At 38.7% G+C, this 22,385-nt stretch overlaps 1 protein-coding gene across 2 annotated transcripts in view; it reads left to right on the forward strand.

Moving 5' to 3' along the window:
* ntn1a (netrin 1a) overlaps positions 1–22,385 on the forward strand; it is a 210,134-nt gene that overhangs the window by 134,753 nt on the left and 52,996 nt on the right. The window contains exons 4-5 of one of the 2 annotated variants that reach the window (XM_043714647.1): positions 9,879–10,028; positions 12,110–12,163. In XM_043714647.1, coding sequence (XP_043570582.1) covers positions 9,879–10,028; positions 12,110–12,163 — 204 coding nt within the window. The remainder of the gene's footprint in view (positions 1–9,878; positions 10,029–12,109; positions 12,164–22,385) is intronic. The other variant, XM_043714648.1, reaches the window with a different exon arrangement.

The raw sequence follows: 22,385 nt of genomic DNA on the forward strand, positions 1-22,385 counted from the left end.
CCTCCCTTTCTATCCTTCCTGTAGCATTTGTATCCTGGAACATTAAGCTGCCAGTCCTGCCCATCCCTGGGCCATGTTTCTGTAATTGCTATGATATCCCAGTCCCATGTTCCTAACCATGCCCTGAGTTCATCTGCCTTCCCTGTTAGGCCCCTTGCATTGAAATAAATGCAGTTTATTTTATTAGTCCTACATTGTCCCTGCCTGCCCTGACTGTTTGACTCACTTCTGTTTTCAGCTGTACCTGTCTCAGATCAATCTCTTTCCTCAGTATCTCCCTGGGTCCCACTCACCCTCTACCTTACTAATTTAAATCCTCCCAAACAGTTCTGGCAAATTTCCCTGCCAGTATATTAGTCCCCTTCCAATTGAGGTGTAATCCGTCCTTCTTGTACAGGTCACTTCTACCCCAAAAGAGATTCCAATGATCCAAAAATGTGAATCCTTCTCCCATACACCATCTCCTCAGCCATGCATTCATCTGCTCAATCCTCCTATTCCTGTCCTCACTAGCTCGTAGCACTGGGAGTAATCCAGATATTACTACTCTTGAGGACCTCCTTTTTAAATTTCTGCCTCACTCTCTGAAATCTCCCTTCAGAGTCTCAACCTTTTCCCTTCCAATGTCGTTGGTTCCAATAACTTTGCTAAACATGTTTTCTTAGCAGCATAGCTAGAACTAACTGGAAACCATGCATTTAGAATTTACAAAAGCTATGCTGCAGGGTTTCCCCTGAAATTCTTGATCCAAACTAAATGTGATACCTATAGTTTATAGTTACAGCTGCCTCAGCTCATTTCATGAGGTTGGTCATATGCAATTACCAGTTCAACTCAAGTGCTAAGGCATCTTTACTTATAAAAAGAGTATTTGTTTGTTAACCATTCTGATAAGAATCTCTTGCTTCATAGCTCAATTTATTCAGGAAAAGGTTTTGCTCTGGATTACAATAACTTTGCATCTCTAACAATTGAGCATGTTTATTCCAAATAAAGCTATGAAATTGCAGCAAGTCATAATTTGAACCTGTAATGTAACTCAGGCTTAGCACCGGTGTTGTATTAGGTTTCTCCAGTTGACATCTAATTGGCTTTTGAAGTACAGGCACTTAAATGATAGTGATAGCAATACGGCAGACTATACCACATTGGAATCTGCAATCACCTGCGTTTTGTCCTTGAAACTCCTTCTTTGTCACTCGGGCTTTTGCTGAGCTACTGTGAAGATGCAGACACTTCTGAGTCCTGTTAAAGGTTTTCATTTAATGAAGGGCATGATTTATTACCACTGTGAAAAGCTGAGACGTGCTAATGGTTCCCATAGTGGAAACCTATTGATCAAAACCTCCCCCATTCAGCCACCATCCCCCCTACCCTTCCACCCCATGCAACCCCTCAACAAAGTGTGCTGAACCTGATGTATAAAAAACATGGGAGTGACTCATTCGTTAAGCACTTGTTCAAACATTCAATCGTTGAGTTATAATTAATTCTGTACAAAGCTCAACTGCATGTACACTAATGAGGTTTCCAGCTTACCCACCCAATACAGCAGCACTGAAAGGAAGAAGTAAAACAAGAGACAGATCTGGAGATAAGTGACAAAGTGGCTTGGATGCTTTGAAGTACCAGGTGAAAAAAGCACTTCATCCAAAAGACAGACCTGATTCAGGGAGACACTGACAAGCTCAACAAAAAGGGTTACATTAGGAGTAGAAGCATCATTGCCCATTTCAGGTCAGCAAAACAAATCAAGAAAATAGTCAAAGGTAAAAGCAAAAGGTGTTCTAAATACATGGAGGAGCCACCAACAATGAGAACAACTTGGTGCCTTTAACATCATAAAACACACTAAGAAGCAGGATCATTACAAAACAATAAAATGATATTAGGTCACAGCCAACAGCTTGGTCCAAGAGATAGATTTTGAGGAATTTGAGAAGTGAACTCCAGAGGGAAAGGGGGAAAGAAATAGGCTAATATTGCAGGTGAAGCTCTTTCAAAATGATTAGAAAGTAATTCAAAAATCGTAGTATTTGCTCCAGTTTTTTTAATATGGTAATTTATAAATGAAAGAATTGGAGTCTATACAAACAGAATTATCTTCCAAACCCTTATGATGGTCAGATGCTTGGCATGTGTACCTAATCATTCGTCAGAGTTGGGCCTTTGATCTAGAGGCGTGTTTCAAATCTCTTACAATATAAAATGTAAATAGAACATTTTTAAAAAATAGAACTTTTCCACTCTGAGCCGACAGGCCATCAATCTGAATTCCTGCCATCTTCCACTTTCTATCTGAATTTCTACTATGCACTTAAGAGTAACCCATGGCCCCAGTCTTCACTGTTGCCATTTTCTTTGCACCCCTTTCCCTTCCCCCAAACAAAATTGGTACATTTCAGTATTTCATCAGCATAATCACTTGCATATTGCCTGCACCAGGCCTTTTCCAGCTGTCATATCATGTCAAAGCCAAAGATAAAATGAAAACCAGCAGATTCAGTCAGAATAGATTAAGATTAAGTTAACAAAAGAAAAGCACCATATTGAAAAATTCACTTCATAATGTCAGGCTCAATAATGGTGCAATACACAATATTGTTTTAATTATACATGGAGATATTAGTCTTTGAAGGATTTTCTGATTATACAATAAAACAATGCTAGTTGTTTTATAAAGGCACACTGTAAATTGGGTCCCAAGATTAAACCCAATGTGTATACAATTTTCAATTAAATAAAACCAGCTGTTGGAATAATTACCATTGCTTCATGATGTGTTATGACCATTATAACAATCTGATAAATACTATTCCAATCAGATAGCATGGTCATTTTCTAGTGAAAGTCTAAGGAACTATGTTGTTTTTAATGAAACAAATCACCAGCAGTGTCCACTGATAACAGAGAAAGTGCTCCAGGCAAAACCATGAGAGACATGAATATTGCTCAGAGCTCAACATCTTTCTTACTGTGTCCCAAAAAAACAGATTCCATCTTTTTTTAATACTCACTTTAAATGTCCCTGTTAAAAAAATTAACAAGCTGTTTGGATTATTGGAAAAGCTTCAGACTGTTGATGTGGTGGAGGATTTTTTCCTAATGATTTCTTTCATGTTCTGTAAATCTTGGTTTTAATTATAATAATTGAGCAAGGCTGTTGCCAAGATTAAGCATATTGTTTTGTTTATAAAGGTATGCTTCTTTCATGAAAAACTAAGCAGGAATAAATAACCAAGTGAAGTTATTGTAATTGTTGTTTCTTTCACCTTTATGTGAAACACTTTTGGGACAAGTTAATAAAGTATTTGTCTGCACCATGCATTATCTGATGGTTAAGACACAGGAATTCTAAAAGACACTAGAATACCATAGCACAGGAGGAAATCTTTGAACCCTTTGACCACTGAAAGGCTTCTTTCATTTTCCAAGTGTGCATCTCCCTTCTTTCACTAATATCTGTAAAACAAATCTGATGCCAATGTTTTATACTGGGTGTTATAAAGATAAATTAGAGAAACATACCAAAGCAATAAATGGTTCCTGTTTCTATTCTTCTCAAAGTTTGAGCAAAAATAATATGCTTTTTGTCTGTAATTTTAGTTCAAAAATTTCAGAACAATTTACAAACCATTTAAAACAATAGAATATTTCCCTGCTTTTTGTTTTATTACAATTTGCACTGGCACATCCTGTCACTAAACATTCTCTTTCTTCTAATTCAGTGCATGTTACGTGTGTGGGATCACTATTTGCTCCATTATCAGATGAAAAATATCTGTTTGTGATCAACTTCCCAAATTTACTTGGTTCTGATGGATTTTCTGCATAATATAATCAAAGAGCTTAAAATGCACACTTAGAAACCATAGATAAAGTCTAAGGCTCCTTTTCAGCTCGTCTACAAAATGTTGCAAAGGAAAAGCTAATATTTTTGCAGTTACTGAAACTTTGGAAGCTTCTTCGCACACTTACAAAACACCCACAAATCTCAAGACATTACCAGAAGTCAGATAGCATGAGACTTGAGCCAAATCCCTAATAATATATCAAATTGCTTTCAAAGAATAAATTATTCCACACCTTTGTTAAATAACAGATGGATAAAATACAATTTTATCAAACATTGGTCACTGTTGTCAGGCCTTTTCTGTCCATAGTATACAAATCCATTGCACTTATTCCTACTAATCCATTGCATTCCATTGCAAAAACACAAAAAAGACTGGAACCTAATGGCACTTAAATATCAAATATATGAATTAAAGTGCAAGAGGAAGCACTTAAAATGAACAAAAATAATAAAAAGACAATTACAAATTAGTTCATCAAGTCTGCTTTATTGTATTATTTTGCGACAAGACAAGATGATCCCTAATCTTCCTTGTCCACCAAAAACCATGTACTTTAGCTTCCTGAGAGAGCAAAACACCAGATATTTTAAAAAGAGAACACCCCAGGCCAATTCCGGGAATAAAGAACTTTGGAAAATTCCTTTCTGACCTCTAAAGACAATCAAGACAAATCCAAGGAGATAACAATGGTATGCGGTATATTTCTCATCAACATTTTGCACTCAACAACATGGCCATCCTCCAAGAACTGGTCCCTTTTGAATGTCACAGTGAATTTGTGTTCACTGCGTGAGCTGGCAGCTCATATCCAAAGTAAAACGTCTTGATACCTTACCTGGTTTTAAGTTTAAGTGATTTAAGTTATTTCATCATACTGTCATTTGTTTAATTCAAATAATCTGTTCACATATACAACCTAGCTCCTACATCCTTTTAGCTACTTCAGTCATGTCTGCCTCATGTCTATGCTTTTCCAGAGCAAAATAATTCAGCTTTATGAGCTTATCATGGTAATAAAGGATTGTTAAATTATGTATTAATCTCGTGGCCCTCCTATGAACTTTTTATAGAGCTGCTATATCTCCCTGGTCCTTCTCAAGAAAACAAACACAACCTCTATGTTTTAACCAGGAAATGGCAAAGCAGCTAGCAGTCCATATTTGTAACACCATATCTGAAATTGTCTCATATATTTTCAATGAGATAAAGTTTTCTTAGACTCCACTCTATGTTTTGACTTCTTATTGCTGTTGCTATTCCATGCTGAGTTAACATACTTTCCACATAGTCTGAGGAAAAAGCTCTTATTTGGTTGTCAGCTTTTGTTTTGTCTTTAAAAGCTCACAGGCACAAACGGCAATGGGATCTGTCCACCAAATATCATTCTTAACTTCCAAGTCTCTTTGAGCTGGCTAGATTCTCCCCCATAGGGTCTTCCAGGAGTAAGCTCTCGCCAATCTGATGGAATGTGTTGGAAGATGACCAAATTGGGAAACTACTGATGCTGCTTAATAATCGACCTAGGAATCTTGCTCATTTCTAAATTTTGCAAAACATCTGGGAGACTCAGATAAGCTGATAAAATTTAATCACATAATTTTCTGGACTTTAAGATATCATGAAAACATAATACAATGTAAATAAGATCACACGCTTGTTTTAATTTATAGACTGTGACTATAGCCTTTTCAATACAATCTGAATACAATTTAAACCAATGAAAGATATCAGAAAACCTATATCAATAGCATGGATATTGCATTGCACAGAAAAACAGTAACAAAATAGGATAGGCTTTGTACTACTATATTGGAACATCAATGTGCTATGCTAAGGAATGCAACTCTCTATATTGTGATTAATTGTCACATTGGTGGTACTAGTGGTTGGCAGGAGCTTCTTTTTAATGGGTAAGAAAATCAATATTTACAGGAGAAGCAATGGCCAATGTGTTTTATTATTAAACTATTAAGCCAGAGACCCAAGTAATGTTCTGGGGACCTGGGTTCAAATCCCACCATACAATAACCAAAAGATCTGGAACTAAGAGCCTAACAAAGGTCATGTTGGGGAAAACCCCATCTGTTTCACTAATATCCTTTAGGGAAGGAAATCTGCCATCCCTACCTGGTCTGCCTACATATGATTCTAGACCCACAGGAATGTGGTTGACTCTTAACTGCCCTCTGGGTAATTAGTGATCGGCAATAAATGCTGGCCTAACCAGCAATGCTCACTTCCTGTGAAGGAATGAATAGTAAGAAAATATCTTGGAACTTTCTGATATTTGCTATGGACTGCCATTTATCTTCGTCTTCTCTGATAGGTGAGTTTCTTGTTGGCGATTCCCCTTATCTTTGACTTTCCAGAAGGGAAGGGGAAACTCAGGAATGCAATCAATTAACGCTGCATTAAAAGCACATGGCATCTGCCTGTCATCATGCTTGCATGCTTTTCCTAATTGCATTTGCCTTAAGAGCATTAGAGAAGAGAAACCATCTCTTGGTTGAATGGCATATTCATGGCTTCCCTGGACTGCCAAGTCACATACAGTCACATCTCCCCTACTCAGCACATCATCCTCAGAACTTCCTCATGTACAGACCAACTGACATTACTATCATGGATATCAACTCATCAAAGCCACCCTACATCTTGCCAAAAATATCATAAGTGTGATGAAGAGTCATTTAGACTTACCACATTAGCTTGCTTTCTTCCCACGGAAGCTGCCTGACCACACTGTGATCTCCAGCAATTTTTGATTTCAGTTCATAAGTATTTGCAACATTAGTCCAATAATATTTTTAATTAAGACCTATTGTAAGGTTGAATGCGAATGTTTTGTACCATGATGCTCAATCCAGCTATGAAATAGCCTTGACCAAAACCTCAAAAGCAGGAGGTCTAGATCATCCACAGGAGAAGTGCATAGTGCTGTTGGGTATCTATCATGGTTCAGAGCATGCTGTTGTCTCTCAAGGTGCCATTGTTCCAGCCTGGATGGCTGAGTTATAAAGCCTTTCATTAGAGCGTGATAGTGATTCATTGTATTTACATGCCAATCTGCTGCACAGTTTTAGGCAAAATCTGAATGCCTTGTAATTATGTGTAATCCTTTGAAAGCATTCTTCCTTTAAATGTAGGGCTCACACTTTTAAATAGCGAATAAAATAACCCCGCTCACTCGCTGTTCATATATCACCCAACAGGGCTCACCTCTAGCTCATTGCCTAATTCCACTCAAATGGATATTTGTGGGAGAGAGCTTTGTTTCATATTCTGGGTTCTGATGAAGTCATGTGCTTCATTATTAAGTATCTATTACAATATCAAAAGGGAGAAAAGAGGAAAAGTGGAATGGCTTACCTCAGGAATGGAACAAACTCAATGTAAGACTTGACTTGAAGTTTTCACTGTTTGATAATGTGGACTGTAATAAATGAGAAGCAGAATGCTAAGACAAATTATTTATTGGCATCTCTTTATCTCTGATATCATCTCTGGCCAACCACCCTATCTCTGGGATCTTCACAGCTTCCTTCAAATGAGTGTGAACAGTTTTAGGTCCTCACCACCTAATGCCAATTTCTTCTTTCTGCTGTAGGCTGTTCTGCTTGAGGAATAATTACCTCCTGTACTTAAAAATGGTAATGACCTTTATTGCTATAAGACAGAACAGTCCAAATAGATATTCACTGATATGCACAGACAAGTAATTGCATCCCAAACAATGCATTTGTATGAAGGATGCATGTGCAGGTCAGAACATTTCTAGATGAAATCCAAAAAAAAAGACTTCATTGTGGCATAGGCGATGGTGGTAACTGGGTCAAGCAATTTATATACCATGAGAAGAAGTATATTCAATTGATTTTTTATTTGGAGATTATGGATGTCTCTTGTCAGCTGGCTTGACATTGTACAATCTTTCATCGCATTGACTAAATGGACACCCACACTTTTGCTGGGCACCTCCAATCATCTATCTATCATTTCTGCACTTGCGGTTGAAATTCTTTAGTTCCAGAAAGTTGTGTTCAAATTATGACCTCCTAAAAGACCATTTCATTGGATCCACAAATCAGCAGGTGCATCCCGCCGTACTGGTGTACAGCAATTTCCCATGAAAATACTTCTCAATTTCGTGCAAAAAGAAGTTTTATTTGATGGCCGTTTTAAGGTGCTATAGGCTTTGATACTGCAAGGTTTTGGACTACCTGGTAAACAAGCTTACAATTTTCAAAGCTTGTTGCAACATTTAACCATATTCAGCTTCATCATTTTGTCCACGTACTTTGGACGACATCTCTCTCCCTGCTTCTTGATTTAAATTTGAAAATATTTCACGAGACAGTGAAGAAAGAGGAGGAAAATAAAAACAAAGGTGCCCTTAATGATGATGTTCAGAAAAGATTTTTTAATATTTCAATTATCCTATGATGCATAATAGATTAGAAACAGTCAAAAGATTGTGCAACACAGTCAATTTTGCATTGAACTGGTTTACTCAGTTTTCATATTGCAATTCAAGAAAGACTGCTGCAATACAAAATCTTGATTCACTAATAATCCAGAAGAGCGTGGGGGAAGAATAACCCCATAGACTCAATTGCTCTGGGCTTCCTTTACCACATCCTTTTATTGCATTGCTTCCCCCATTTATCATTTTTACTACAAGGTTGCAATTAAATAACACTTGATCATTTCAACTATTGTCATTATGTAACTTTAAACATAGGTTATTTTCCAGTGCTCCTATCTGTGGAAAATATTTTGGATGGAAACCCCATAAATGAGAAGATAATTTGTCTTAACTTCAATTACATAGTATATTGCTAATAAATGTAGGTTTACAGTGCAAATGTGCAAATAATATACATATACTTTATCTTTAAACACTTTTACTTGATGGCCCATACCAAATAAGACTGTTTATTGCAGCAAATACTTTTGTTGTGTAGTGTTTGATATGTGAGATTGAGCAGCAAATTAGTAGAAAGAATAGCAATAAATGCATTTCTAGGTGTCAAACCTTTATAGAGTCATAGAGTCATAAAGCTATACAGGCCTGAAGGGCTGAATGTTCTACTCCTGTTCCCACATCCTAAATTCATTTCTTCCTATATAATGTAGAGCAAATACTGTTTAGAAATTAAAATGACCATTCACTTCAGAGATACAAAGGTATAAAGCTGAACATCAGAGGGAACAGTGAGTTTACACCAAATTTGTTTTATCAGTATTAAATAAAGGCATTATAATCTTTAAAATTTGGAAGTTAAAACTTCCACTCAAACAATGGACAGTGGAATTACTTATGTGTTAATTGGAAGCATTACAATACTGTATAGAATGGTTTATAAGTTATTGTCATATTCCCGTTCTTCATATGTTTCTCTAATTTTGTATTATGAAATCAGAGCATACTCAATTTAGAAGGGACGTCTTGATAATTTTAATTTGTAATGCACTTTCATGAGAATCAAAGACTGTACAAAGGATTTAAATTCTAACATCAATTCAAAAGAAAGCTTCAGTGTTTGTAACACAACTAGTCAGAGCATTGATCCTTATTTCATTGTGAACTTTTGTACAATATTTGCACGGCATACTTTTTCTTGACCATTCTTGTGTTGAGGATTATTTAAATCTGATTGCAGTGATTGGCTTTCTTGTCCACTGACTAGAATCTTTTTGAACTTGTATTGAATGAATTTGGCAAGTGAACAAATGATACCTTGAAGTTCTAATTATTTTGTCCTTATGTCAATGATGACTTGGGAAATTTTTGTTGGTTAAATATAATGAAGAATATCAAACCACATTCTCTGAGGGAAGAGTTGAGGCAGGTAGCACAATTTAAAAGGAAAGATTATGAGCAGCAAATGTACAGGCTGCATCACTATCTCAGTGAATCTCTTCTTTATTCCCCTTGTTTTATGTCCTCATTTACTCTGAAACTCTATTATTGTTGGTTTACGTTGCCTTTCCTTACCCATTGTTGTATGTTCCTCACAGCATGCGATTGCCATCCGGTGGGTGCAGCTGGCAAGACCTGTAACCAAACAACAGGTCAATGTCCCTGTAAAGATGGTGTGACCGGCATCACATGCAACAGATGTGCGAAAGGTTATCAGCAAAGTCGATCTCCCATTGCCCCTTGCATAAGTACGTGGACTAATCTTTTTGTCCCTCTAAGTAGAAATAGTTTTATAGCGTGGTCTGAATTGAAATTTGTTTGAGTCTGACAACGAGCTAGAAATGATTGGGTCCAAAGAAATTATCTTCATTTTTCTAAAGAGCCTAGACAAAGTTGTCCTTGTCCTTAGAAGCAAAGCTAATTGATACAGCAAACATTCTCATGGCCAACGGCAATAGTGCATCATCGATACCATGACTGTATACTTATATGGACTAGTTCAGACAGCCACAAAACATTCAAGGATTCAATAAGTCAGATGTAGCACTAGATTCTTGCTGCATTGCCCTGACTATGCATTTTTTTTCCAACCTCAAAAATTTGCATCATGACACAATATAACTTGGAATTCTGGCTCCCTCAGAGCTGAGTTACTGCTGAGGTAACCACAAATCATAGGAAAATTTTCAGTCAGAACAAAATGTGGACAAAACTCCACAAGATTAGTGGCCCCTTCTTCACCTGCTACTTTGCAGCATTGGCTAGAAGTGAGAACTTTCCCAGCTATAGATTTTACTACAATCACCCTCAGTACCCACTGTGTTATCCATTGTCACGAGAGAGAACACATAACTTCATTTGATGTCGCATCTAGTATATCTGCTATGAATCGAGGACGATCCCTATTCTGACCCCACCATGATTGCTCAGCAGTGAATGCAATTCTTGAAGTATAACACTGAACCATATGCAGTAGGAAACAAGATTTAGAAAGAATACCTTTAATGCAGTTAGATTCAGCATTCTGGTAGTGGTTCTGATTGTTCCTCTAGAAAAGAGGCATGTTTGGACAGTGAGCAAGAAGAGACTTAGGGTCAACTTCATGACCCTAAGCGAATAACCCTTGAAAGTCACTGTCTGCATATGAACATTAGAACTGGCCATTTGCCTGGAAGACCACATCTGCTGCAGGAAACTAAACTTAATATAAGGCATGACCTTTGAAGACTAGATGGATAATGTTAGCATTAGGTAGAGGTTCAGCTTCCATAAATGAAGTGCGCTGGCTTGCATGAAAGGACATTAGGACTTTAAACCATTAAATTCTAGTTGTGATATCAAAAAAGTTCAAAAGCCTGAACTGCCTGTATCAGGATGTGTTCAAATTAACTCCCTTTATAAGAGAAGATCCCATTCCCCTTCCCTGTGTTGGATTTGCCTGATTTTTATCAAGCTGGAAACATTTTGACCATGTGTCTCTTCATCAAGATAGGATTTTGCAAATTGAAAATGCTACAGATTTTTAATAAACTTTAGCTCATCTGAATTGTTTTAGAATCTAGAACTGGCAAGAAATTTATTTAGACCATATCAGCTTCACTCAGCCTTAGGATATGATTGGATATAAATCAATTGAAATGCATTCTGCACTAGATGTGTATAGCTAAAATAATTATGATTGATTGAAACTAGCTTAAAAGCATGAGTGTACACAGGTCAGACAGTGGCAACCATAATGTGATCCTTGTTTCTATAAGACTTGATTCTTTACTCTCACCTTTCAAACAGCCTTGCTTTATTTTTTTGGTGAATAACATAATGTCACTGACGTATACAATTGTGTTTGTTCTGATGTGCTGTGTGCCTCTGACAGAGTCAGAATGTGATCTCTTAACTTTCGGAATTTTGTGTGACCCTGTCTCTGGTACTTCATGCTGTCTACTTGTCTTCAAATGCAGAAACACTCAGCTTAAAAAAAATAGATCTAGGAGTTTAATCTCCACTTTTGAAATGAAAGTGCTCCTTCATGCATGGCCAATCTTAGTGCTGACTCAGTGCCAGAAAGGTGTAGGATTGAAAGAATCAAGTCTTGTTGGAGACAATATCCCAATTTGTTGTTATTCAACAGAAACTCCTGAGAATGAAGGAGGCAGAATTCCACAATTATTATAAATAAACATTTCAAATTAAGAATGTACACATGCTCTTTGAATTTGTAAAAGAGGTATCTACACAAAATACGTAATTTTTAAAGACCTTGAAATGTTTTGAACACTTGTGGATGATATATTGACGTCTCATTGCTGTTGCTTGCATTTCTTTCCCACAGAAATTCCAGTGGTCCCACCTACCACTGCTGCTAGCAGCACAGAGGAATCTGCCGGTAAGACTAGACGTATTATCTTTCTCACATGTAGTCTTCCCAGCTGGACAAACTCCCATAGTTTTGATATCTCCTCACTTTCAACTGAATGTTAACAAACCACAACAGCTGGCTGCGTGGCTATTCCTTTCCGCCGGTGATTTAAGCTTGGATATTATGTCTTATCTTAAGTTTTGCTCTGCTTGATGACAGTTTGGTATAACCGGCAAAGACAAAACATCAAGCAACTATCAGTTTGAAATTGTGCAATGTCAGTTGGAATAAAAAATGCATTCTCTCTACTACTTCCAGCTTAACTTCAACAGAAGTTCCAAATTAGGACAGGCGTTTGGAACTAAGGAAGCTTAAATATAGTGGCCAAGGTGAAGGATTTGATTTTCATCATCATCGTCTGGACTTAGAAGCTTAAATTATGAGTACAGGTTGTACAAACCTAGGTAATAAAAAACAGAAAGTGCTGGAAAAGTCTAGCCAGTCTGGCAGCCTCTGAAGAGAGAAAAAGAATTTAATTTTTGACTCAAATATATCATGTTCAGCTTGAAGCATTAATTCTGTTTTTCTCTTCACAGAGGCTGCCAGACCTGCTGAGTATTTTTCTTTCCAGTACTTTCTATTTTTATTTCAAACTTCTTTCATCTGCAACGTTTTGTTCATGTACTGGCCAAACTCCTGTTTTCTTGTATCATGACTAAGTTCCACATTTCTGGCTGCATCTTACAATGTCGCTCCTTCAGAAATGCTGAACAAGCCTGAAATACAATTGCTTCTTTGTCGTGCTGAGTTCTGTGGGGAAAATAAGCCACATTCCCTCTTTACAGCTCTGTCTGCCGTATTCTCGTAAGTGTTTATTCACTAACACTTTGAAAAGCTTTGGAACTTTTAAACCAATTTTCAGTGCGTTAGTGAATGGACCTATGAGTGAGGCAAGTCAGAAGTTCTGGGGGAGTCACTGGAAGTGGTTGGGGATGTCAGGGTTAGGGATGGGGGGTTTGTTGTCAGAAGGTCTTCATGAGTGCTTGAGGAATCAGTTCTGTTACTCTTATAAGCAGGAGTTGCACTAGATTTTTCTGTTTTGCATTTTAGGGGTCACAATTGAGTGAAATAAATTTACCATAGTCCAGGGAGACATTTTAGGATTGTAGAATTTCTTTTAGGTTTTTGGGGGATAAATTCGCATTAGACGTTCAAACTTCTCAAACAATTCCCATGGAGTTAATGAACGTTCTTTGGGTCACAACATATATTTTGCGTCCTGGATTCAGTCTTGAACTATTCGGAGCCTGGGAGATCCCAGTCTCTATTGCATTACCTTTGTTTGTATTGCTTTGGAAGATTGAAAGGTGACCTGATCCAGATCTATAAAATATTAACAGAATTTGTTGGGTTAGATTCACAAAACTATTTCATCTGGTGAGAGAGACAAGACAAAAAGGACCTGATGTTAGAGGTTGAGCAGAGTCATTCTGAGTAAAACTCAAGGAGCCCTTTTAAACATTAAGACTAGTGGAATTCTCAAACACTTTTCTTTCAAAAGGATGCTGAGATGATTGACGTGTCAAAAGTGAGATGTGAGGTAAGTGTGTCAAGATATGGAGTTAAAGTGGATTAACGGAGTTGAGACACCGATCAACCATGATCTAACTAAATGTTGGAGCAGGGCTGAGGAGCTGAATGCAGCTCTGCCTGGCAGTGTGAGGCAGAGTGCAGAAAGGACAATTCAGTGGGGAGTAAAGAATGCTAGTTACAGAGTCTGCCTTACATTAGTTGGGATGTTAGAAAGATTACAATCTCTGGTACCAATACATGAGACCCTTAACCAACTTTCCTTTTTGATTTCAATACCTAGGCATTAGGTAAAAAAACTAATTGTTTCAAACCATCCTGAGTTGTAGGTGGCAAATTAAGCATTGTAACTGATTCAACAACTTTAATAGGTTACAATATGATCCAATTCACAGCTCGACAGCAAGAACTATCAATATGTGAGAGGTCAGCACTTCTTGTTTGAGGGAATAAGATAAAACAATATTTTCTTCACAGATTTAATGTTCCAGTAGACTACCCCTTAAATCTCGGGCATTGAATGTCCTTCCAAAATTCAACAAGCTCCATCCTGCTGAGTATCTTTACAATGCTTGCTAATTAATATACAAGAGAATAACATAATGAGTCATGTATGGTCAAGAGCTTAGTTGGATAGGTCTGTAGTTGTGTTCAATTGTAGCTGAACCTATAGGTTTAATCTATGTAATGATATGCCAATTTCCTTTATTTCTCATTTTCACACAGAATAATGCATTAAATTATGGGACAAAAATTGATGACCTTTAGGAAATACTACCAAATAAAGAAAAACATAGACACCAACATCTCAACCAAAGGACATTGCTTTCCTAGTGATACAAATGAAAGCAAAGATTGGAAACCAGCTGAAGGATGGCACTCATTGCAAGGAAGCTTGGGAGAAGTGGGAAATAGATTCAGGGAAAAAACATTGGAAGGTGGTGCAAGTCAATCCCTTAGTAAATGTCCTGAGTCATTCTCTGCACAAGAATGTATCACAAGACCTCTCACTCTCTTATTCTCCTGCCCTCTGTCCCACATATGCTGATCTCTTTCCAGACATTTTCCATTTTCAGTAACATTTTACTTCCATCAATGTCTCTTTAACTGACACATACATGTTGCACAATACACTTACTTTTACTGTTGGGCAATAGACATTTCAAGCATAACTGTATGAAAATAAACTTTATTAACCAAACTCAATCAGCTGGTCTTAGTGCTATTGCACACATATGACTACCATTGTTCAGTCGTTCTGATCAAATACCTGAACTTGGAAATGGTTTAGTCCAATATTGAAGTGAATGGGCTCAATTAAATTACATTATTCAACATAGTAATGGACTTTACAAAAAGGAGAGATGTAATTGAAATATATAAGCTTCTTAGGTGTGCAGGTTGGCAGGGTGGGGAGGTACAGTGGCTCGCAATGCTTCCTCAGTGCCAGGAATCCAGATTCGATTCTAATCTTGGGCAACTGTCTGTGTGGCGTTTGCTCGTTCTCCCCATGTCTGTGTGGGTTTCAATTGGGTGCGCTGGTTTCCTCCCACAGTCCAAAAGGTGTGTAGGTTAAATGGATTGGCCATGCTAAATTGCCCTGTAGTGTCCATGGTTATGAAAGCTATGTAGATTAGTTATGGTAAATACAGGGATAGGTGAGGTAGTTCTGGGTGGGATGCTGTTCGGAGGGTCAGTGTAGACTCAATGGGATGAATGGCCTTTATCTGCACTGTAGGGGTTCTATGATTCTATGACACTGTATATGCCAAGAGGTTGTTTCCCTTGTTAGAGGATCATGGACCAGAGGGTATAATCTCAGAGCAAAGAATAGCCCAGAGATGAGGAATTTCTTCTCTTAGAGGTTAGTGAATCTTTGGAATTCTTTACCGCATGTAAGCTGTGTCATTGAGTACACTTGAGGATAAGATAGACAGATTGCTAAGCAATAAGGGGATCAAGGGTTATGGGTAGACTCAGGGGCCAAATGGCCTCCTTGTGCTCCTACATCTTATGAGTCTTAGTGTGTGTTAACATAACAAAGAAATTCATACAAGCATATTAAGTGTAGGTGCACTCATACCTAAACACTTTAGACTTATTATATTAATATGAATTGGTGAAATTATTAATTTTGATTGCAGAAGACTGACAGAAACAGAACATTAAGAAACATTTATATTAATTATGTTGCACAAACTTATTGCACAATTCTCACTTTCTGGAAGTTAAGCAGGGGTTAACCTGCCTTCATTCAAGCAGACTGCTATAAATGGAAATTACTTCTTACACCATATAAAACACTGCTGCATTTATGATGTAATTACTAGATGAATTCATACATTATGAAACAGCTAATCTCAGTAGAAACATTGAGTGATTCTCACGGTCCCTTCTCATAATATCCAGAGGCTAATACAAGTCTCAGCAGACTTTGCAACCAGATACTGAATACTGGAAACAGACATTGACTACTCAAAGAACCTTTTAGAAGAAGGTCATATTATTAACATTTGAGGGGATAATGGTACTTCTTCCCTTCTTGAAACGTTACCATTTACACTCAATGCAATCCTAGTTGCCAGTAAGCTATGGGTTCTATATAAGGTACGACTTCAATTTTATACCCAGTAAGATGATACTGTACATTGAATTTCCTCAGGCCAGAAAATTAGATTGGGGTGTTATGTAGGGATCAAAGCAGGAAGAAACAGCAATGGGTGTGACAGAAAGAAATGGAATCTTAAGAATTATGGTGCAGAAATCCTGCAACACTGAAGGGATGGTTAAGGATTATTTCTCTCTCCAATCCTCAAGTAAGGCCAATGTTTTCTTTTGCAATGATGACCCTCAAACTTTTCTGCAATATGACATCAGTGCAAACCATATTTCAGGTAATCATGGTCCTAACTGCTTGTTGCAAGATGAATTTTGTTCTTGAACAATTCTCTGCATTCTGATTCAGATGAGAATTGGATCATGGGAGACCAGTCACATAGTGCTAAGACTTCTAAACCACTAAACAATGTGGGCAATGGTGGGTCAGTTGAGAAAATATGATGAGATTGTAAAAATGAGATTCCATCATTGAGAAAGGAAAGGCTGATTTTCTACCCAAATGAGAAGAGAATCTCACTAATAATAGCTAATTTGTGTGTATTAACACTCATTATCTATTCTCACCTCATTTGTATGCAATTTTCTATTCTCATACATAATAGAGAAACAAGATAACAACAATTCCCAACATTAAAGTCAGAGGAGGTACCCAGCAGCTTGTCACTTGCTTCCTACTTCAGTCCTCCACCTTGGCTGGCAGTCCCAGTCTATGGGCAGCATTAACAGTGAACTCCCACAAATACCTGCCCATGGAGATTGGCATTAAAAATGCACTAGACTCACTACACCATTATGTCAAATCATTACTCATTCATAATACAGTTCACTACTGCACTTCCACTGCACTTTGGAGTCAAACCAATACGCTTCATTGTAATGCTCATACTAAGCCACTTTGGACATAGGGTGAGGTTCCCATCCCATGCATCAGATCAAGGTGCATATCAGGGGTCTTCTAACTACTATGTGGATAAAGGAAATCCTGGAAAGTTCCAGCAGTGATGAGTACTTCCATTGTTTGTGAGCATAAGATAATTCGAGTGCGGCATAGTACACACATAAGGATAGTGTGAGAAAACTCACTGGAGCTCAGAGAGAAAAACCTTACATGGATGTCCCTGAAATTGACACTTAGCTGATTTTTTACTAAAGTTCAGATCATAATCTCTGAAACTATCTTCCAGGAAAGAAAAATGTCATCTCTTAAAAGCAGGGACAAGGAAGAAAGAACCAAAATAAATATTAATATAACAAAAATTAAATAGGAACTCGGTGGAATAGATATGCAGTAAATTAAGAACAGAAAGCAAAAAATGGTGTAGCAAAGCCTGAGAAAACAAAGCAGAGTGAAGAATAGAAAAGCAACATCCTGACATCTGGGAATATAACATCCGTCTCTGGGGCTAACTAGTCTCGCTTAAAATATACAGCTGGCATTTTCAGAAAATGTTCTTTGTACCTTCATCAAATTTTAGGTGTGGGCTGACTATGTTAGAACACTGACCCAATTATGGAGTGATCCCATTTAATTAAGTACCCCATTATTTTACAGACTGTACAATTTACTCCAAAGAAGATTGCATGCTATGCCATGTTCAACTCAAACACTAGGCTTTCCAGAGGAAAGGGTTGCTGATTAACTGCAATTGGACCTGGCTTTCATCAGGGAATTAACTCACCTGATACAATTCCAGGAATTTGTTCATTGTACAATTTTCACTTGGCCAGCAATTGGCCAAATTTAAATCTTGGTCTTCAGGAGAATTTATCATATCATCTTCTTGATTATATTCAATGTGCAAATATGAAAGTCTGGACTTTCTAAAGTTCCAGTGTTAACTTCAGTTTTATCCTTCAACAATTCTTTATTACTAGAATGCATTTTTTTTCCCATTTAATTATTTTTGCATCAATGAATGTAAATTTAAAGCTACTTCTATTCAGCAGCACATCTTGATGCATTGCTCCTTATGGAATAAAATCATCATGAGCACTTTACAAATAGATTGGTGGACAATAAGTGAGATTAAAAGAGGGTTGTAGGGCTCTGGTAGTGCAACAACTCTGAACCAGGAGGCCCAGTTTCAACTCCCTTCCTGCTCCAGAGGTCTATAACAACAAGTTGATTAGGAGAATAATTAGGAGAAGGGAAATGATTTGATGAATGAATTTGGGGGAACCTTTTGAAGATAGTGGAGCTGCAGTAATTTTCTCAGTAAGAGCACTGGTGCCAATACTACAGCCTAGAGTCCCAGAAATGGGCATATCTGGAGCAGCCAAATGAGAAGAGAATCTCACTAATAATAGCTAATTTGTGTGTAATAACACTCATTATCTATTCTCACCTCATTTGTATGCAATTTTCTATTCTCATACATAATAGAGAAACAAGATAGCAACAATTCCCAACATTAAAGTCAGAGGAGGTACCCAGCAGCTTGTCACTTGCATCCCACTTCAGTCCTCCACCTTGGCTGGCAGTCCCAGTGTCTATGGGCAGCATTAACAGTGAACTCCCACAAATACCTGTCTATGGAGATCGGCATCAAAAATGCACTAGACTCACTACATCATAACGTCAAATCACTTACTCTAAGGAGAGCCTTGTCATCTACTTTGCACAGGATGTCATTAATACCAGGGTATACCTTAGATTCCACTTTGCCGGAGTCCAGCAAAGTCACAACTTGTAACATTGCTCAGCGGTTTTCTGCATTTTCAACATCACATGTCCAGTTAGTGCCCTCTGCTAAAGTTTCCCACTAGGCATATGCCCAGTACGATAAGAGAATCATTCTAACTGCCCAGCTATAGCACTATTTAAAGGGATCAGTATGGGACCTTGAGTTGAGATCATTTTTACTTTCTTCTTCTCAGGCCAGTGAGTGGAAGTACTATGATCAGTGTTGCTGAAAAGCATTATTGGCATCACAGAATAGTGCAGGGGATCATCAGTTACACGCTTATGGCTCCATAGATGGTACATCTCAACAGGGAGCTGTACTGGATTTGCAAGGGCTTCACTTCTTTGATATACAATTGGTGTATAATCATGCACAGGGCATGTTGGTAAATAACCACCATCCTGGCAAGAGCCACCATACCAGAGTCCAGTGACAGTCAGCCATTCCCACCCCCTTGAGACCATTACAACTGGCCAGAGGGTTCCTGCTTGCTGACAAGGGCTACATATGCCATACATGGCCCATGACTCCCCTTAATCACTTAAACACATATGGAGAGTGTACATGCATCAAGATCCGTGCTGGCAGCACAGTTGTCACAGAGTCATTAGTATTCTCAACCACAACTCTGAGTTCATGGTGAATGAAGAGAAGAAGATGGTGGTGGTGGAGGAGGACGGCGGTGGTGAGGAGATGGAGGGGGCACAAGGAGATGGGCTGGTGGCAAGGGTTTCATGGTGTGGGGAAAGAGAAGAGGCAGCTAGACTCCACCAGCTCTGAGCTGGCCATCATTGAGCAGTTAACCACACCCCAATTCCCATAGAATTAACACTGCCATTCCCAGTATGCTGCATTTCCTTACCTTTCCATCCCACAGACTATCACTGTATCCTTTTGACCAATACCCTGGTATTAATGACATCCTGTGCAAAGCAGATGACAAATTCAATAATATGCACAAAAATTAATGTATAATTCTTTTGCACTTCCTTCATCTGGCAGGGGGTTTACCTTACTGGGTGCTCTTACACAGAGGCCACAGCATGGCTGGTGGAAAGCTGATGATGTTCACTGAAAGAGATTTCAGCAGTATCGACTTTCAGAACACCCCTGAGCAGCTCTAGGTATTAACGACTCGACATCAGGCTGTAGCACTTCATATGGGTAATAATAGTGTGGATTGGCCAGCAAATAGGCAAGGGGTTTGTTCCAGTGGCAATAGTGGGAGGGTAAAAACTGCCCTCCTGAGAGAGCAAAGCAGGCTTGTGCACCATGAAGCCCATGCCACTCCCCCACTGCCAAGGCCGGACGATCCAAGCAGTCTATTGGAGGACAGTTTACAATATATTGCAATGTATCTCCATTCTCCTTTGTGTATTGGCATCTCCACAAAAATAGCATTGATCTCAACTATGATATGACATCAAGCTGGGCTAACAGAATAACTAGCATGGATCTCCTAACCTCAGCTTGAGCTTCCATGACACTGCTAAGATGTAAATGATTTCTGCCTGTTCCACAATGGAAGCTGAGATATTGGTCTGTAAATGCTGCTGGATGCACCAGCGCTATTATGGTAATGGTGATCACCTACAATAGAAAGAATGTACTCCAAGTTCTTCCCAAAGCCCCGTGCAAAGTTGGAATTGGGTTCCTCCATATTCCTAGAAAATGACAACAGGCTACTGCAAACTTTCCAATACTCCAAGCATCTCAGTGTGTGTGTCCATCAGCCTTTCGCTGTCCATCTTCCCATCAAAGTTCTCAAAGGACAGCACGGTGGCTCAGTGGTTAGCACTATTGCCTCACAGGGCTCCTCGGGCAACTGTCCATGTGGAGTTTGCAAATTCTCCTCATGTCTGCATGGGTTTCCTCCAGGTTCTCTGGTTTCCTCCCACAGTCCAAAGATGTGCAGGTTAGGGTGGATTGGCCATGCTAAATTACCCATGGTTTTCAGGGATGTGTAGGCTAGGTGGATTAGCCCTGGGAAATGCAGGCTTCCAGGGACAGGGTGGAGGGAATGGGTCTGGGTGGGATGCTCTTCGGAGGGGGAGTGTGGACTCAATGGGTCTGCTTCCACACTGTAGGGATTCTATGATATTCATCTGAATTGTTTTGCATTAAAAATTATGGAATTGACACACCCCTTCCCACTGGCTCAGCTGAAGCCAATCTATGCCCACTGATTCACCATAGTCTATCCCACCTCTTTATAACCTTCTAGTGCCAGTATCTGAGCTGGTAGCTGACAGTGTCAGATCAAGTGACAGTGCAGCTTTTATCTGACGTCTGCTTTTGCTCCCAACTTTATATAAAGCTGAGTTCATGAAATCAACTCACTTGACAATGATGGGGCTTATTGGTGTATGGGAATTGATCTTGATGATTGAATTTATTGAACGATGGAAGCAAGGAGAATGGTATTTCAGAAATTGATTCTTAAGGCACAGAATGAGAGAGCAGTTAATAGTGAGCATGAATATTGAGGGATGTAGCAGGGAAACCTTCCAGAGGTGTAAGAAATATTCTAACAGATGCAATGTGAAAAAAGATCAGCTCATGGTTAGAAAGAGATTGCATATGACCAAATTCATTCTCAGAAGGAAATGAAACCAGGTAGCCAAGGAGATCAATTTAAAGTGGCTGTTCCTGATTCCCTGGCAGTTTTGCCACAAGACATCTAATTACTTCATTTGTGTGGTCGAGGTGCATGCATCGTAAAGTGACATACCCTATCCACCAGAACACTAGATTAGGTGTTTCTCACCTCACCCATAAAATCCACACTGGAGGGCTTCCTCTTCCAGGGCAAAGGCATAAAGCCACATATTCATGTTCATACAGTTCTACTGATGTCCACCTTGCATTGAGCTCTTGCAACTTCCTCAGACCTCTAGCTGTTCAGATATGGCAGGCACATCACCCGAACACAGTGGCAACATGATCACTGACATTCTGCTCTGTCTGTCCCTTTACGATAAAGGGAGCAGAATGGAATTGATGGGATCCTGAAATTCTTGAATCTCCTGAATCCTACAGAGGAGATTGACCTCAACATTACAAAGCAATATCGCCTGAATTCAGAAGATGATTGTGGCTTACATCCTTCTCAAATCCCAGTTTGCCCTCAATCTGCATTCTGGTGCAAGAAACAAAATGTTGTGACCGTGAGCTTTCCAGCCCACTCCACTTCTGTTCCCCAAGTCTTCCCTCTTCTAGTTTAGGAATTTCAGATATCTGGCTCAGCTTTGACCCAACCGGCAGAGGAGAGAAAGGAGCACCTCAGCATTGATGAGGAGACCCTGTTTCTTCATCTGACACTCACAGCCACTAGCTCAGTTCATCAGCTAAGGCAC

The sequence above is a fragment of the Chiloscyllium plagiosum genome, chromosome 24 (genome assembly GCF_004010195.1).
Source record: "Chiloscyllium plagiosum isolate BGI_BamShark_2017 chromosome 24, ASM401019v2, whole genome shotgun sequence".
Classification (NCBI taxonomy): domain Eukaryota; kingdom Metazoa; phylum Chordata; class Chondrichthyes; order Orectolobiformes; family Hemiscylliidae; genus Chiloscyllium; species Chiloscyllium plagiosum.